The sequence below is a fragment of the Callorhinus ursinus genome, unplaced genomic scaffold, assembly GCF_003265705.2.
Source record: "Callorhinus ursinus isolate GAN/ISIS: 27379988/994484 unplaced genomic scaffold, GSC_fseal_2.0 scaffold17, whole genome shotgun sequence".
Lineage (NCBI taxonomy): Eukaryota > Metazoa > Chordata > Mammalia > Carnivora > Otariidae > Callorhinus > Callorhinus ursinus.
In genome coordinates, this window is record NW_027397079.1 from 38,862,046 (window position 1) to 38,880,079 (window position 18,034).

The 18,034-nt window shown below is 36.2% G+C and overlaps 1 protein-coding gene across 1 annotated transcript in view; it reads right to left on the reverse strand.

Annotated features, from left to right (window-relative positions):
• KAT6A (lysine acetyltransferase 6A) overlaps window positions 1–18,034 on the reverse strand; it is a 110,895-nt gene that overhangs the window by 47,484 nt on the left and 45,377 nt on the right. The window contains exons 3-5 of the mRNA XM_025885902.2: window positions 4,786–4,894; window positions 981–1,096; window positions 94–175 (exon numbers count right to left, since the gene is read on the reverse strand). Of these exons, the coding sequence (XP_025741687.1) occupies window positions 94–175; window positions 981–1,096; window positions 4,786–4,894 (307 nt within the window). The remainder of the gene's footprint in view (window positions 1–93; window positions 176–980; window positions 1,097–4,785; window positions 4,895–18,034) is intronic.

Genomic DNA, 18,034 nt, shown 5'->3' on the forward strand with positions numbered 1-18,034 from the left:
CAAATTATTCTTTCATTTAACAAAGTAGATAAAAGGTGCTTTCACTAACATGCCCTTTATACTGCCAATATGATTTCAGAAAGTATTTCTCACCTTTTGGCATCCGGGTGAGTGGCGGATCACAACACTCCATGTGAAAACCTCGGTCACAGGAATCACAAAAGAGCATGTTATCCTAAAAAAGAGAAAGGACAGTTTTGCTTAACCTTATGAAACAAAAACAGATGAGGATCACAACTTCATAAAATCTAGGAAGCTTCAATGATCTCATAAAGGAGATGAACTACCATAATAGTAAAAGTTTCCTTAATTTGTATTAACTGAGTAAATGGACAGTCTGAGTTAGCCCAAGTTTTGCTTCAACCAACCTTTAATAAAGAACTACAGTTTCATAACTTTCAAGTTTATCCAGTAACCAGATATAAGCTAACTTTAGTTTTCTAATGGAAAAGAGAAAAGAACGATTTGTAGTTAATATACTAACTGACCATTCCTACTAAGTGAATGCCTCCATACTACTCAAACAAATTTCAGGAGTATTTCTTTAGGGGAGGCTGGGTAGCTTAGTTGTTAAGTGTCTGCCTTCGGCTCAGGTCATAATCCCAGGGTCCTGGGATCGAGCCCAACATCACACTGGGCTCCCTGCTCAGCGGGAAGCCCGCTTCTCCCTCTCCCACTTCCCCTGCTTGTGTTCCCTGTCAAGTAAGTAAATAAAATCTTAAAAAAAAAAAAAAGGTTTATTTAAAGTAGCTTAGTCTCTCTGCAAACATATAATTAAGGTGCTTTAGAAACCACCTAGAAAGAATCGAAGTCTCAAAGAGTAAGTTTTTCTAAACTAATGATGTGTAATTTAAAGGGACTCCTGTTTCAAATTCTGCTGGATCAAGTGACAAAAAACTAGCCAACAATACTTAAAGGAAATTACCAGTTGTACATTCTACTTCTAAGTGAAATATTCACATTGTAAGGCAGATACTCACTGCATTTTTGCCTTGATCTCGACAGGAGCTGCATGTTTTACACTCAATGCACTGCCACCGTAAGGCCTTCACTCTAACCGTTAGTTCAGGGGAAAACTTTAAACAGGATGGATGACCTAGTAAGAGAAGAAAATTCTCAAATGAAACAATCAAGGATCATTTTGTAACTGTATTAAAGGAATAATGTAGAAAAAGTCAATTACCTTAAATCAAAATACGTATTTAAAAAAAAGATGCTCTTGGAAGCTTGCCAGACATGTCTCATCAGGACTTGGCATTCCTATTCAGTTTTATTGATGCTAAACAGTACTTAGTACACCACCTCCCCCCACAATGTGATTATAAAAAACCTGACAAACTCCCAACTTTTATTAAGCCTGCATTAAAGCATTATGTGAGTACACATGCTTATATGTATACCAACACATAGCATGCCTAGGCCATTTCTGGAAGGATACACAGAAACTGTTTGCAACTGTAATGTCCTAGGATATGAAGCTATAACTGTTTTGAAGGAGAAGGATTTTACCTTTCACTTCACACTTCTGTGCTCTCTATTTTTAAAACAGTAACATATTACTTTTATAACCAAAAATACATTTTTATTAAATCCCATCATTTAAAGTGAGTTATTTTAGCTAAAAACTAAAATCTAAGCGATATTTCTATTATGATCAGAATTAACAGTAACAGGAAAAAAAAGTTTCCTCTTCCAAGAGTTAGTATCCATTTGATTATCAAATTTTTAAGAAGCAAATCTGCTCTCACTCTGAAAAGATCTGTCCCTTTCTTCTATAAGTTGGTTACGTTTATTTTTCTTTGGTGAGAGAACCAGCTAGTTAAATTATTTTCTCTCCTCTCCTTTCTATTCCTAAATAAATTTCTCTTTTATGAGATGCTATGAAGTTTACTAACAAAACATCACTGACATTAAAGGAAAATGATAAAGTGTCAAAATCTCATTCATAATCTCTTCTTCCTAGATTAGCCATTCCCTGTTCTACTTTTCCTTTTTAGATTTGCTAAAAGCCCTTGCACAGTTTTAATTATAGGGTATGTACAGTTTTATTTTGCTTTTCTTCATCCTTTTAGTCAAGTAAATGTGGTATTTATATTCCTTAAACTGAATGATTCCACTGAGTTGATACCCTATAACCTACCTAGCCATTTCCCTATTGTTATTTAAACTATTACCCAAAACAGAACACTACAATGAATTATTTTATGTTTACAGATTCTTTCCTTCTTTTAGATTAATTCTTTAAAGTCCTGAAAGTGGGGTTGGTAAGTGAAATGAAAGAAACATTTCTGTAGCTTGAGAAGTAGATATGCACTGCCAAACCATGTTTCCAAATCCTCTGATATAATATCTAGTGCTACCAGCAAAGTGCAAATGTTTTACCACGATTTCATCAGCTCTAGGTTTGGGTTCTCTTACTGTTCAAATTTTATTATTATAAAAGATATAAAATGACACTTCACTGCTGCACTGGTACGCATGCTTATTATTACTTGGGTAAAATGTTTTCTTAGTATGTTCAACAATTAACCTTCTCAAACTACCTGTTCATAGGCTCTGACCTTTGGACTTCATGCTAGAAATGTAAACATGCTCTTCACACTTTATAGCTTTTGGCCCTTTACCATATTTAATGCCATTATTTTCCCCAAATAATTCTTTACAAAAATTTTTTTTTATTTTGGGTATTTTAGTTCTCAGTTTGGAAAGTATCAACTGTCATATATTTGACTATATCCATCGTTTTTTCCTTTGCTACTGTAATAGCCAGGTTCCAAGCTGCCTTCCAAACATTCTTGCCTTTTGGCAAGAATACCAACTGACACCTGTATAGTTCCCTCCCACACTAAATAGGGCTGATCTGTGTGCTGAAATGACAGGCTAAGGCTAGGTAATAAAAGATATTGCACCTTGTTCTCTCCCTCAGATACCTGGTTGGGGGAATCCAGCTCCCATGCTGTGGGCATGCGTGCAGCTCTCTGAAGAAGTCCACATGGCAAAGAACTGAGGCTCCCTGGCAAAAGGCAGCATTAACGTGCCAACCAGGTAAGTCAGCCATCACGGAACGGAAGCCTTCAGATAACTGAGTACCAGTTAAAATCTTGATTGCAACCTCATGAAAGATCCCAAGTCAAAATCACTCAGGTAAGCCACTCCCAAATTCCTGACTAACAGGAACATGAATTAAAAAATACTGCTTTTAGCTGCTACATTTTGGAGTAGTTTATTTCTATAGCAATAGATAACCAATAGTTATTTATTCTAATAGTTCTTTAAAAGTTCTCTCTATTGTTTTCAAATTGCAAGAACTCAGAGACCACCTCAAATATAATGCGTCTTACAAGGCAGGGCTATCACACAACTCCCCCCCCCCATTTTATTCCCATCTCACCTGAGCAGATCTATTTTTATCTGTTTTATAATACTTAGGGTCCCATATGATTTTTTAAGGGTTCTATTATGAAAATAGTTTGGAGATCACTGCTAGGTAGGATATGTCACTATATTTTTGTCTAATATTTTATGATTTTATGGTTTATATTTTACTATAAAATCCATCCAGACTTCATTTTGGTTTGTGATATTATGCTAGATATGATCACCTACTACTCGAGATCTCTTGCCACCACCTTCAAAAGCCTTCTGTAAGTAAAATCCAAAAAGCTAAAAGCTATACTTCCTAGACTCCTTTGCAGCTAGGCTCTAGATATGAATTAAATTCTACCAACTGGATGTGTTTGAGTGATTTTTTGAAAGGGAGAAATGAAACAAAGACCACTTTTCTGCTGGTACTGACTGTTTTCTAATGATAAAGTCATGAAAATGCCAGTACGCATCCACTCTTCACCTTCATGGCTATCCAGAGGCAATTGTGGTGATGGCCAAATTCAGTCTTTCAATAATCCAAATTCAGCTACAATCCTGCAGCAGCCTCCTGCTTCCACCTCTTCCAAATGGAGGCAGATATTAAGTGACTCCCCTGGTGGATCAGTTCTATGATATTCCAGAATCAGTCCTTAAAGCCCTGCTTAGAGCTTTCCTCTTCAGCCCTTCTAATAATTTCACAAACATCTGGTCCTGGTATTAAATTTCTTTCCTCTTGAAGTATCTAGAGTGGTTTCTGGTTTCTCAACTAAATAATGATGGTTACAGATATAAAACACTGAAAATTAAGCCAATGATCAAAGATAATATATAATGTTGGTTTACTAATATGGCCTTCCTACAAAAACTTGTAAGATCTGAAAATGTAGACCAAGAATATCTCTGGAATTGACAAACTAGGAGAGTCTTTGCAAAATCATTTTTAGAGCCCAGGATTTCACACAGCTCACTAAATTGCAGTGTCAACATTCCATTTCCCAGTGTGAATATGTAAGTTTCTATCAAGAAAAACAAATCTGTTATCATCCTGGTTCTATTCATAAAGCCTGAGGCATAAATCAAGAAAGATAAGTAGTGATTATTAAAGAAACTAGCAATAATTTCAAACTGATTGCTGTGATCTGAACAGATGTTTGATAGTCAAATATAAAGATCAACAGGAAAAAATAAGTCTATGGAAAGATTAAAAAAAAAAACCTAAGACCTGACTTAAATTAACTGAATAAAACATTTCAACTATACATTTAAATCCTTCCCTTGTCTAGAAGCTTGTCCCAGTTACCTTAAACCAGAATCAAATTAAAGTATTAGTTTTATAAGGATCAAGGATACCATCTCAGTTAAATGCACCTCCCCCTTGGCTGACAGCACATGTCTGAAGGAATCCAGGGGATTACATACCACTATTACCACAGTCGGCACAGGAGATGAGTTCCTCTGGCTTCTTTTCTCGGTTTTGTTCTTTTGTACCAAGACAGAAACTACAGATGGGGATTGGTTCAGCAACGGGCTATAAAGAAAAAAAACAATTCACTCAGGTACGAGTTTTTTTTAGTATTAATACAAAAACATTAAAATTACAGTTTTAAATTCCTGTGAAAGTTATATGTAACTTTAAGACAACTGTATCACTCTCCTAAATCTCCGACTAAGTAAGGGAATTTTTACAAAGCCTGCTTTGGCTGGACCTTTACAACCAGTCCTTGTAGTGACAACTTTGGTCCAAAAAATCATATCTCAATTGGTCACTTAAAAACTAAATGACACAGTATGGATTAAACAAAGCAAATCCTTCACTGAAGATTGAAGAGATTCAACTGAATTAAGTGTAAGAAATCACAGTCTCAGTCCTTAAAAAGTTATGTCATCTGGGAGAAGTGACAAATGTACAGAAATCAGCACCACATAAGGTGGCAGACATTAAGTGCTAGAAGAGACAAACAGTAAGTGCTCTGTACAAATGAGAAAGAAATTTCAGTTGCGGTTTAGAGGAGAAGGGTTGAAAGAAGAAGATAACATGTATTAAGTAGTAGTACTATGCAATGGGATCTTAAGAAGTTTGTACAAGGACAATAGATAATAATTGTTAAAACTGGGTTTAAACCTAGGTTTCTAGGTTCCTCTACAGCACTGCCCCTGCCCCTCTAGTCCACAGTATGGAGAGAAAGGCAGTACAAGTGGTATGAACAAGATGAACTTAGGTGTACAGTCTGCTAAAGCCAGTACTTAAAAGGATCCAGTTTCTGTGTTACATGTGGGGGTGCAGGTACATCAGTTTGTGAAGACTGTCACTGAATGTCTTATACAGAAGTTGGACTTTATCCCGCAGGAAGAGAAGAACAATAGATGGCTACTGAATCAAGAGATAATCACCTGTATTTGAGGAAAAAAAAAATCTAGTAGCAATATCAAAGACAAATGGGGGAAAAACCTAAAGATAAGTAGAACATTTAAACAATGACTACAATAGTCTGGTGAAGACAAGGTAAGAACCTGAATCAAAAAAAAAAAAAAAAAGGAACAGAAAACAATAGCTATGGACTTAGAAATCAACTAGTTATGGAAGTTAACAGAAAAGGAAACGAGTTAAGTACGACTGACTTAATGAAAAGATGGTGTGAATGGTTAGGCCATTTTCAAGAAGAAAATCAGGAGAAAAAGAGATGCTGAGTTTGACGTTAGATGTGTTTAGCTGGAGGCACTCTCAGTCAAATCTCAACCATTTATATGGGACAGAGATATAAAGCCCTCAAGATTCTTTGAGTCTACTAGAGAGAACAGATTAAATGTCTGTCAGTACTGTGACAGAAGTGTTACAATAAGAAACAATGGAGGAAGGGAATCAAGTAGGAGAAAGGGCTGTCAGAGGAAGGTTTCCCAGACTTAAGTTCTTCTGGAAGTATTTGACAGGGAGACCACCTGATGGGGGCGTTCAAACAAAAAATAAGAATCAGTTTTAGGAGGAGGGGGATGAGCTGAGTTTGGGACTTATTGAGCATAATATGCCTATGGAGCATCCATGTAGCAATGCCCATGGACTTTATGATATAGGGATGTGAAGTTCAAGAGAAAGGTTAGTCAGGAAATAAAAATCTAGAAATCACAAACCTACAAAATGGCATTAAGACCTTCAAAGTTGATGAGTTCTCCCATGGCGAACAGGGAGAAAGAAGAAACCTAAGGTCAGAATACCAATATTAAAGTGGCTGTTAGAGGAAACAGCCTGGGAAGGAAATTGGATTAGTAAGACAGTTGGATGGTACATCAGAAATGTCCAACACAAGCAAATCAATAGTATTCCTTAGCCAAGAGATTAAATGAGAGATGAACAGCTGGAAGTTGTCTTAATAATTGTGACTCTGGTAAAGATGGCCACATCCTCGCCTTTTACTAACTAGAATTTAAATAAAAATTTGGGGAAAAAAAGGAATATGAAAAAGAACAGATGAGTAAAGTCAGGAAAGACTTCACTGAGGAGTAGAAACTGCAAGTAAGTAAGCTCTCAGTGAACAGGCAAGCCACTGAATGGAAGCTATTAACAGCATATCTAATTAACAAATAATGGCTTATATCCAGAATATACAAAGAACTCTCACAGTCAGTATGGAGAAGACAGACAATTCAATAGAAAGCTAGGCAAAAAACTTCAACAGGCACTTCAAAACAGCAAATATGTGAATAATATATAAATGGCCAATGAACATAAGATACTCAACCTCATTAGCCATCAAGGAAGCAGATCTCCCAAGAATGGGTAGAATTCAAAGACTGGAAATAGTAAGTGTTGATAAGAAAGTAGAACAACAGAACTCTTACACTGCTGACAAGACTATAAACTGATAAAACTACTCTGAAAACTATTTGACATTATCTACTAAATTTAAACACAGATACATCAAATGACCCAGCACTTCTACTCCTTGCTATATATCCACCAAATGAAGTACACACACACATGTACAATAAAACACACACAGACATGATCAGAACAGTAGTCATAAAATTTACTGAAACAAAAATTACCCAAATAACCAGCAATGGGTGCACAGATAAATTGTGCTATATCCATACAGTAGAGTATTAAACAGTAATGAAAATAAACAAATTACAGTCAACAACTTGTATTACTGTCACAATACTGAATGAGAGAACAGACATGGAAGAATACATACTGCATCATTTTATTTATATAAAGTTCAAAAACAGTTCTACACCGTTGTTAAGTCAAGACAGCAGTTAACCTTTAGAGAGAAAAGAAGAGGTAGTGAATTGGAAAGGGACTTCTGAGGTGCTGGTAATGTCTTTTTCTTGACCTGGATGGTGGTTTCATGGAAGTTAATATTTAAGGTACATATTTACAATCTGTGTACTTTTCCGTATGTTTCTATTAGAGAGTTATCAAACTTAAACTAATGAACATCTATAGAGTAGAACAATGTTGCCTTTGGAATATTCGGAAAGAAATACCAATGGTGATTTGGACACTGGAGTTTGGAACTTAGAAGAATAGGCTAGAGAGATTTAAAAGACAGCAATATGCTAACTGACAGCACCCAGTGAGAAGGAGGAGTGAAGTTGTAGTAAAGGACAGAGACCAAGGGGAAGAGAGTGGAGAAGTGAGATAAAGTCTAAGACAGAAGAATATCGACATTTAGAAGCATGAGTGGGTGGATGGGGAGAGACAAGAAAGGACCAGTCTGAGGGAAAACAGAACCAAGAGGAAGTGATGGCACAAGAATTACAAGAAGTAGAGAGCAACCAACAATCAATGTTGTATATCTACTGGATTGTACAACCAATAAATAGTTGGAAATGTCACTAACAGTGAGTCTTTTTCAGTGACAGGATAAGAACTAAACTCACAGGAACCAACAAACTGCCATAAAGGGACAGAGAGCAGACAGGAGATAGCTTTAAAAAAATGGCAACGGGTTTTGATGTGTTCTAGGTATTTAAGATGAGAAAGACTAAACCTATTTAAATGTGGAAGAGAAGACATACATGGTCAAAGAGATTCAAGAAACAAGAAATAACAGGAACATATTATATAATGAGGCTTAAAGCTGCACTATTCAATATGGTGAACACTAAAACATGTGGCTATTTAAGTCTGAAATAAAACAAATGTAATTCCTCAGTCGTGCTAGCTACATTTCAAGTACTCAACATTCACATGTGGCCGGTGATTATGATATTGGACAGCACAAATACAGAACAATTCCATCATTACAGAAAGTTCTACTGGATAACACTGATTTTGGAAAAAAGGATGAATTTTAAAGCAAGGATAAAGGGACTTTATAGTAAAGGATGGTGTAGATGCATATTGTTTGTAGGTGAGATGGTGGGAAAAGGGAAATGTTGAGGGTGCTCATTTCGGACAGCCTCATTATTTCTGGAAAATAGGAAATTAAAAATCGCCTGCCAGAAGTGGGGCAGGAATTGGACAGATATAGCATGAGACAGTGAAAGCTGACTGAGAAAACTGAGAGGTGAGATTGGCTGGGTCCAAGAACAAAGATAATGAAAACACCCTCCTATCAAAATGGAAGGTGGACACACATTTTTCAGGCAAGGAAGAATCAGAAAAATATGTATTAACAGAGAATAAATTCAAAAAGAAGAGAGAAAAGGCGATGGAGTCCCTGCAAAAAGGCCTCCATCTCTTCACTAAAATAGAAGACAATCTCACTTGCTTAAACAGAATTAGACAGGTATGGGTTTGGGCATTTACAGAGAGCAAAAAAAGTCTGGAAGTCTCTGTGTGGAAGATGAAAGAGAATCAATTAGTGATGAAAAATAAAACTGTCAATCAGCCCTAACCACACAGCTAAGATCAGAAAGTTCAACTTGTAGTATTTCCAACCAAAATGATTACACAACTTTCCTTAACACCTCGAAGCCTTGGACTGACAAAATCAGAGAGCTGTAGATTCAGGAGAAAAGCCAAAGGGTAAAGTCTACTAGAATGCAAATACAAACATGGCTGACCTCTGAACAACACAGGTTTGAACTACCCAGGTCCATTTATAAGCAGATTTTTTTTTACAGTATACTACTGCAAGTGTATTTTATCTTCCCTATGATTTTCATAATAAGATTTGTTTCTCTAGCTTATTTTAAGAATACAGTATATAATACATATAACATACAAAATATGTATTAATTGACTGTTTATGTTATTGGTAAGGTTTCAGGTCAACAACAGTAAGCTATTTAGTTAAGTTCTGTGGAGCCTACTACACAGAGGTCAGAGTGCTGCGTTGTTCAAGAAGGGTCAACTAAAATGGTAGGCCACAAAGTTGAGGCTGGACGTCATAAGCAGAAGGGGGCTTACAAAAAGCATTTGAAGTTATGGTACCAAGGGAATCCTGATGAACTGAAAATAAAGGTCCAGCAGGAAGTAAAAGGATTGAAGACTGGGGTCTACAGGGAAACTTTAGAATTTGTGATTTCCTAAGTAAAAAGTCCTAGCTAATAAAGGAAACTTCAAATCGCAAATGTGCATGAATTTTTTAATATTTAGTAAGCACTATTCTAGACATTTGAGGGAAGAGTGGTGAAAAGGCAGCTAAAGCCCCAATTTTCATAGAGTTTACACTCTAGCTGACTATAGAAACAAGTAAAATTAGAGATAATAAAATTAGGAAGTCAAGAAGCTGGGGAAGCATGACTTTAGAAGAATCATATAAATATGTTCAAGTCAGTAAAAATGATGATTGCGCCCCAAAATAGGAAAGTTTTACAAAAACTTTTCTGAAGTTTTAGAGAAAACACTGGTAAATGACAGATAGCTACCCCCCAAGCACGTACCTTAAAAAAAAGTAGAGATCATGGTATTAGTAGATGGGAAGAACTTGATGTCAGAAAAATTTGTTCAGTAAAGGAACAAAAATCATCTTAGAGGCAGTGAAGACCAAGGAATGTGTTAATTCTTCTTGAGTCTCTCCCCACCCCACCCTCTTTTTAAAATAGGGTATGAAAATGGAAAAGTAGCTCTACTAGTAGGATATGGACATAATTCAACGTAATGACCTACCAGTACTAAACTAGTGGTACCACTTTCACAAATAAGTACATTATATTATTTCAGCATTCTGGCTAAAAAAGGAACAAGTTGGGGAGTGCCTTGATGGCTCAGTCAGTTAAGCATCTGGTCATGATCTCAGGGTCATGGGACAGAACCCCACACTGGGCTCCACACTCAGCTGGGAGTCCACTTAAGATTCTCTCTCTCCTTCTCCCTCTGCCCCTACCCCACCCCCCGCTCTCTCTCTCAAATAAATAAATCTTTAAAAAAAAAAAAAAGGAATAAGTTGTGTTCAGATAAAGAATCCCATGTACGGTGTTATATGCAAACAATGAATCATGGAACACTACATCAAAAACTAATGATGTAATGTATGGTGATTAACATAACATAAAAAAAAAGAATCCCGTGTAACCTGCAGCTGTGGTGGAGATGGAGAAGCCTACATTATAATAAAAAGCTAAATGGCAGGGGTGCCTGGGTGGCTCAGTCGGTTAAGCATTTGCCCTCCGCTCAGGTCATTATCCCAGGATCATGGATGAGCCCCGCATCGGGCTCCCTGCTGGGTGGGAGCCTGCTTCTCCCTATCCCTCTGCCCTTGGCTCCCCTTGCTTGTGCTCTGTCATATAAATAAATAAAATCTTTTTTTTTTAAAGATTTATTTATTTATTTGAGAGAGAGAGAATGAGAGAGAGAGAGTACATGAGAGGGGGGAGGGTCAGAGGGAGAAGCAGGCTCCCTTACTGAGCAGGGAGCCCGATGTGGGACTCGATCCCGGGACTCCGGGATCATGACCTGAGCCGAAGGCAGTCGCTTAACCAACTGAGCCACCCAGTCGCCCTAAATAAATAAAATCTTTAAAAAACAAACAAAAAAACTAGTATCTTTAAAAAAAAAGAAGCTAAAGGGCAGAGCAGGTACAGTAGTATACTTCAAACTCAGTTACCATAAATAACATACATTAGTAATAGCAAAGTACTTGCTTAATCTGCTAGATTAGATCACACTTAAGGGGGGGATGCCTGGGTGGCTCAATCGTTAAGCGTCTGCCTTACGCTCAGGTCATGATCCCAGTGTCCTGGGACTGAGCCCTGCATCAGGCTCCCTGCTCCACGGGAAGCCTGATTCTCCTTCTCCCACTCCCCTTGCGTGTGTTCCCTCTCTCACTGTGTCTCTTTCTGTTAAATAAATAAATCTTAAAAAGGGAGAGAGAGAGAGATCACACTTAAGGGAGCAAACATACAGGATGAAGAGAAAGTCTGAAAAACTGTTGTTATTCCCCAGCATAGGAAATGCAGTCTTCAAAAATTAAAACTATGTAGCAATCTGTCTTCAAATATGTGTCTTTATCACCTAGAACTAAAATAAAGTTCCCAATGGCAGAAAATGTTATTTAAAATCATACCTAAGAAATCCTTAGCAAAACTGTCCCTATATGTTCCTATATATTCCCTGTAACATTACTGCTGTTAATATTTTTACATATGATCAGTGCTTCATATTACTAGATTTTTTTCTATCCCAAAACAAAATAACTAAGGTCATTTAAATCTGTTCATTAAAGCTGGTGAGGGTAGCAATTTAGACAAACTGGCTGCCTCCTTACTTAGAGCTGAGCTGCGCAGAGAGCCTAACTCAATTACTCTAATACTTATCAAATGACCACAGTCTTAGACCTTGCCTATTTACTATACAAAACAATTTGCTGGCTGTTCTCAGTAATGACAACCTTACCCTAGTTTAAACAGTATTGGTATTTTTTTTAAGTTTTTATTTAAATTTCAGGTAGTTAACATACAGTGTAATATTAGTTTCAGGTGTACAATTTAGTGATTCAGTACTGATAGCTACAGTGTGAAAATTAGACAGGCTGAAAAGATATTTGTTAAGTCAAATACAGACTTTGGTCCAAACAGACTCAAATTACAAGGAATAAGTTTTTAGTAACACAGGGCCCTGCGGGTATAATTTCCTTAACCTAAACATTTCACACTGAAGATATTTACTCTTTGGCATCATAGAACCAAGCACAAAAATGATAAAATTTTCAGCTACCAAAACAAAAATGAATCCACAGAGAAATACTACTACTGGCAATGATTATATCTTGATAATTTCAGGGTATTTTTTAAAATGTAATTTGGGAAAGAATAGTAATACTTTGAGGATTAGTCATTTTAGCGGATAAGATTACAAGCCCAAAAAAGTGACTTAAATAAATCATCTAGCTTACAATATAAATCTACGAGTTTTTCTTTGATCAAACAGCACTGCTAACCAATAATTCTGTGATCTGTTTTAGAATATGCCTGAATATTGTTAAGTGCATAAAAAATTACAACTCCAGATCATTCTCATTCCCAAAATACTAATGAGCAGGAAAGTCAGTCAGAAAGAGCTAAAACTACATTGGGTTCACTGTAAGGTTTGAACCTGAAGTGTACTGGGGTGATTTTAGGACAGTGAAGAGACATTCGTAACATTTTCCAAGTGAAACTCTACAAGCTGGTTTCAATTTTTCTGTATCACAAAGATATAATAAACAACTGATAACTTATCAATACAGTTTCTAAAAACCTGTGTAGAGATATGCAACATGCCATACAATCACTGTTCCCAGACCTGTCCAAGCATAGTCTTATAGCTTACTGTTTTCCTATCTATATAAAGTGAACCTGTTCCTACAGCTAGTAAAAGCTTTAAAGTTTGTAGCAAATGACTTTACACACCATTAAACACAGCAGCCAGAGTGAACCTGTTAAAAGGTAAATCAGAGCACATCACTCAGCTGCCCCAAACCCTCCATCCAGACCAGTGGTTTTCACCCTATAGATTAAATGCCAAATGAACTACAAGGCCCCATGTGATCTGCACCCCCACATATAAATACGCAATTACTCTCTGACCCATCTTCTGTTGCTCTCTCCCTCTTACATTCTACTCTAGCTTCCTTCGTTGCTTCTTCTTTAAAAGTCAGACATTCCAATCACAGGGCCTTTGCATTTGCTTTCCCTCTCTCTGCAATGCTCTTCCCTAGACCCTTCTAATCTTTAATCAAAAGTCCCCTTCTCAGTAAGGCTTCCCTTGACCACTGCATCAAACATTTCAAAACAACTCACCAATGACAATAATTTATATCCCCCTTCCTTGCTTTATTTCTTCCCCTTAACCCTTTTCACTAATTAACATATTGTGCGTGTGTGTGTATATATATATCTTATTTGTCCCCCACTAAATATAAACTCTATGAAGATTCTGCTTTTCATCTGTTTGTTCAGGATTGTATTCCTAGTACTGTGAACAGTATTAGGACCTAGTAAGAATAGTGCCTAAGATATGGTATGCATCCAGTAAGTGTTCAATACCTTAATTAAATTACCTTGTAGAATAGAAAAATACTCTTAGAACAATGAGTTCACAGAAGCCTGATAAAGATGTGTGTGCATCTTAATAATATATAAATGCTCTACTGTTTACAAAGCAATCTCACACAGTAATTTCATGGACTCAATAACTAAATTAAGATTCCTGCCATAGCAACCCACTTCCATTCAATTTCTCCAAAGTAGAGGGGAGACTTGTGGTAGCAGGCACTTAAGACTGTACCTTGTGTCATCTGTTGCCTTTAGGGTGCCTTAAGCACCATGCTGAGATCTCCACAATAATCACCAGATGGCAGCATTGAGGCAAATACATAGTAAATGCTGGGATAAGTAAACAGTTGACTAGCATTTGACTTGGGCTTTTGGAAATAACTTTTAAAACCAAAAACAGCAAAACTTTTGCCAATGATCTCTGCTATAAGATTTATACTATGAAAGGAAAAAATTTTTAGACACAATCATTTAGAATATCTTAAATATTTCTGTAGAATCTGAGACATTCCAATCTGAAAGTCCAAATCTTCCCCGAAAGACTTGTCTTTAATTTTTTTGAAACCATTATCCACTTGTCATTGTCTCCATTTCCTACTATCTTCTGAGGAACTCAAATCCATCTTCTTGTCTCTGTTCTTAAACACTGACATAAAGAATAGTCGAGAATGTTTTGTAAAAAAAAAAAGTTTTGTTCTACGTAATTATTTCTAGTTTTCTCAAGACTGAACTGAGTAAGTTCTAGAATTTATGACCACCAGAATTTTCAATGGAAAAAACTGCACATTTAAACTTAGACTTATGACTTCAGGAACCTCTAAGAAATCATTTCATAAACTATCAGGCAATAAAGATGTGTGAGACAAATTAACATAGCTAATATTAAGAGTATGAAAGTACATAACTCATATAAGACTCTCTTATACCCAAAGATGCACTAAGCAATAATGGTCACATCATTCTTCCTTAGACTTAAATACAAAGTATCCATAAAGAATTATAAAAACATGTTAAAAGCTTATGTTCATCTATAATTACTGCAACTCATTTTTTAAAAAATCAAGGAGTATAACACAAAGGACAAATATATATAATTCCACTTATATGAGGAACCCAGAGTACTTAAATGCATACAGGCTGAATGCAGAATAGAGGTTACCAGAAACTGGAAGAAAGGGAAGAATGGGGAAGTTATTCCTTAATGAGTATAGACTTTGAGATGATGAAAAAGTTCTGAAAATGGATAGTGGTAATGGTTTCAAAGCACTGTGAATATGCTCAATGCCACTGAATTACACACTAAAAAAAAATGTTTAGCATGGTAAATTCTGTTATTGTTACAATGAAAAATTGAACTAAAAAATTAAGTGGTATAAAAAATTAAGTGGTATGTTTCAGTCTCACAGATCACATGATTTAAGTAATAGGTCAAAACTCACACAGTGAGAAGCTACTTCTAAAGGGGAGAGGGAGAAGCAGGCTCCCTGCCAAGCAGGGAGCCCCAATGCGGGGCTCAATCCTAGGACCCGGGGATCATGACCTAAGCCAAACGCAGCCACTTAACCAACTGAGCCACCCAGGCACCCCTAATTTGTCTTCATCTTAAAAACCTGTATCTTTTAACTGTTCCTGTGGAACCCTTTATTATGTTAATCTTGACTGTAGTAATTCATTAGATTTAGAAATACAGTTTCAATCCCCCTCAAATAAGTTTTAATTACTAATCACAAATTCTGGCTACTGAATTTAAATGTTAGCCATTTTATTCTCACTGTACCCACATCAAAGTTGGTTTCATCTTTTAATCTCATTACATAAAAATAGCTCACCCTTATACCTTAATATATTTCTTTTAAGACAAGTCTAACAATTAAAATCTATATCTATCAAGCACTGCTCACTCACAAACTAAAACCTTTCTGACTGCTAAGTATCTGATCCAGCCAGGTTACCCTGCATGAAACACCATAAGCTCCTATCAAATCTACCCACCTAACTCACTTCCTTACTTTTCTTCAAGCTACCGCCTTGCCTACCTTTGAATTCTTCTAGTGGTTCCAAAGTATTTGTTTATCCTCCCCCTTTCTTCTCACACCATTACAATCAAGTAAAGTAAATTTAACTGCAAGTTCATTTTCCTCAATGGATATTTATTTCATAGAACCTGTAACCTAAATAATTTTCAGCTGAGATATCATTTACTAGTTGATAATACCTACTGCTGAAATACTCTATTATGTATAATAGAGCTAAAATAATGGCTCTATTGTACATAATAAATACCCAAAGGATAAAGAGGAGGTAAGTCTCAGCTTGGGAAGGAAAAAATTATTCTTAGGCATGGTATACTGAAAGAAATCAAAATGATGCTCAATGGCTGAGCACAAGAAAACAAATATTAGGAGGTTATCAAAATACCGTCCAAAGCATAAGAAGTCTGGTAGATATTACCAGTTTGTTATGCATTTTAACAGAACATAAAAATGTGATAAGATAAAAAAGCAGCAGTACTGACATTTTCAAAGCACTTATAAATGTCAGTAAATACAAAACAAAATCCACACAAAATAATTAGAAAACAATTAAATACTATTCACATTATCCACTTACACACCAAAAACTTCAAAAGTAAGTCTTTTGAGAGGATATCTACACAATTAGTTATTTCTGATACAATAAGGGAAACAAATGGGTGCACAGAACTCACTTTAGGAAACTAATGGTTTGTTGGAAGGTACTTGTACTTTGCTGAGAAAGCTTAACATTCTAATACAGTGTTCTCTTCTCGTCAGGCAAGCCCTCCTCTTGGTTTTACCCAGTTCTTCATGCCTTCACTACTAACGGCCTTGGATGAACTCCTGCTCCTCCCAAATCCTTTCTGACAGTTTAGAATTTAGTTTTTCTTGATCTTTTCCAAAAGACGGAGCTAGGTAAGCAGAAATCACCCTCAACCTCTTACTTCTTAAGTGCACCTTGCACACTGTATGTACTAAATAAGCATTTATTGAAATTAAAATACAACAAAACCATGCTTAGCTCTAAATAGGTTTATCAATTCTTACTCAAAGCTTCTCCAAGATTCAATAATCTTCAGAAGCACTGTCCTTGGGTAGGATTTAATCTCTTTAAATTTGTCAGCACCCCATGCACTATCAAGCACTCCATGGTTGCTTATTAAACATTTTTTAGATCATCTTTTCCTCAAAAGTATATAGTAAAAAATACATATAATAATAAAACAATATGAATGGCCTGGAAAAGAGTCTATTTTGTTATTAATAGTCTACAATAAGGTAACCTTGTATAATTTTAATCAGTTCCAACATAACCCAGTAGCCATTACAAAGTTTTAATAGGTACTAAAGTGAATTTTTATTCTGATGAGTTCATTCAATGACTTGTACTATTAGACACAACAAGATTTTTGGTGAAATAAGTTAATGATATAATCAGATCAGTAATGATCAATTTCAGCTTACTTTTACCACGTATGCAGACTACTGTAAATTTAAATGAGAAAGCAATCATGTGTCAAGATACTATAACAATTTCCTCTTTCCTAATCAGAGGTAACATCAAAAATAACAATGTGTATATTTGCTGAGCTTAAATTCTATGCTAAGAAACTGTAGAGTTATCTTTCTTTCACATATTCATCAGTTCTTTGAAAGCTCCACTTTCTGTTTGTCAGTGATATATCATTCTCTTCATTCATCCAAATAAGATAACTGCCAAGTTATTACTGCTTCTCCTTTCCTCTGTAGTCCTTTACTTTCTATTTTAGTTTGTTTTATATCCTTATGGCTCTTCCCTAATTCAGAGTCACATCACCATATGCAATCTTCTACAAGGACTGACTCCTGGTAATCTTTTGTTTGATTTTTTTCCCTGCACATTGCTTCCATAAAACACTGCTTTTAGGGGCGCCTGGGTGGCTGATGGTTGGGCGTCTGCCTTCGGCTCAGGTCGTGATTCGAGCCCCGCATTAGGCTCCCTGCTCAGTGCAGAGCCTGCTTCTCCCTCTCCCACTGCCATTCCCTCTGCTTATGCTCTTCTAGCTCTCTGTCAAATAAATAAATAAAATCTTTAAAAAACAACAACAACACTGCTTTTAAAATCTAGTTACCATCCTGGCTCAAAACTTACACAGCATACTCCAAATGCCAACTCCTATAGCTTGGTATTCAATTATTTCCACTACACACACACACACACACACACACACACACACACACACACACACACA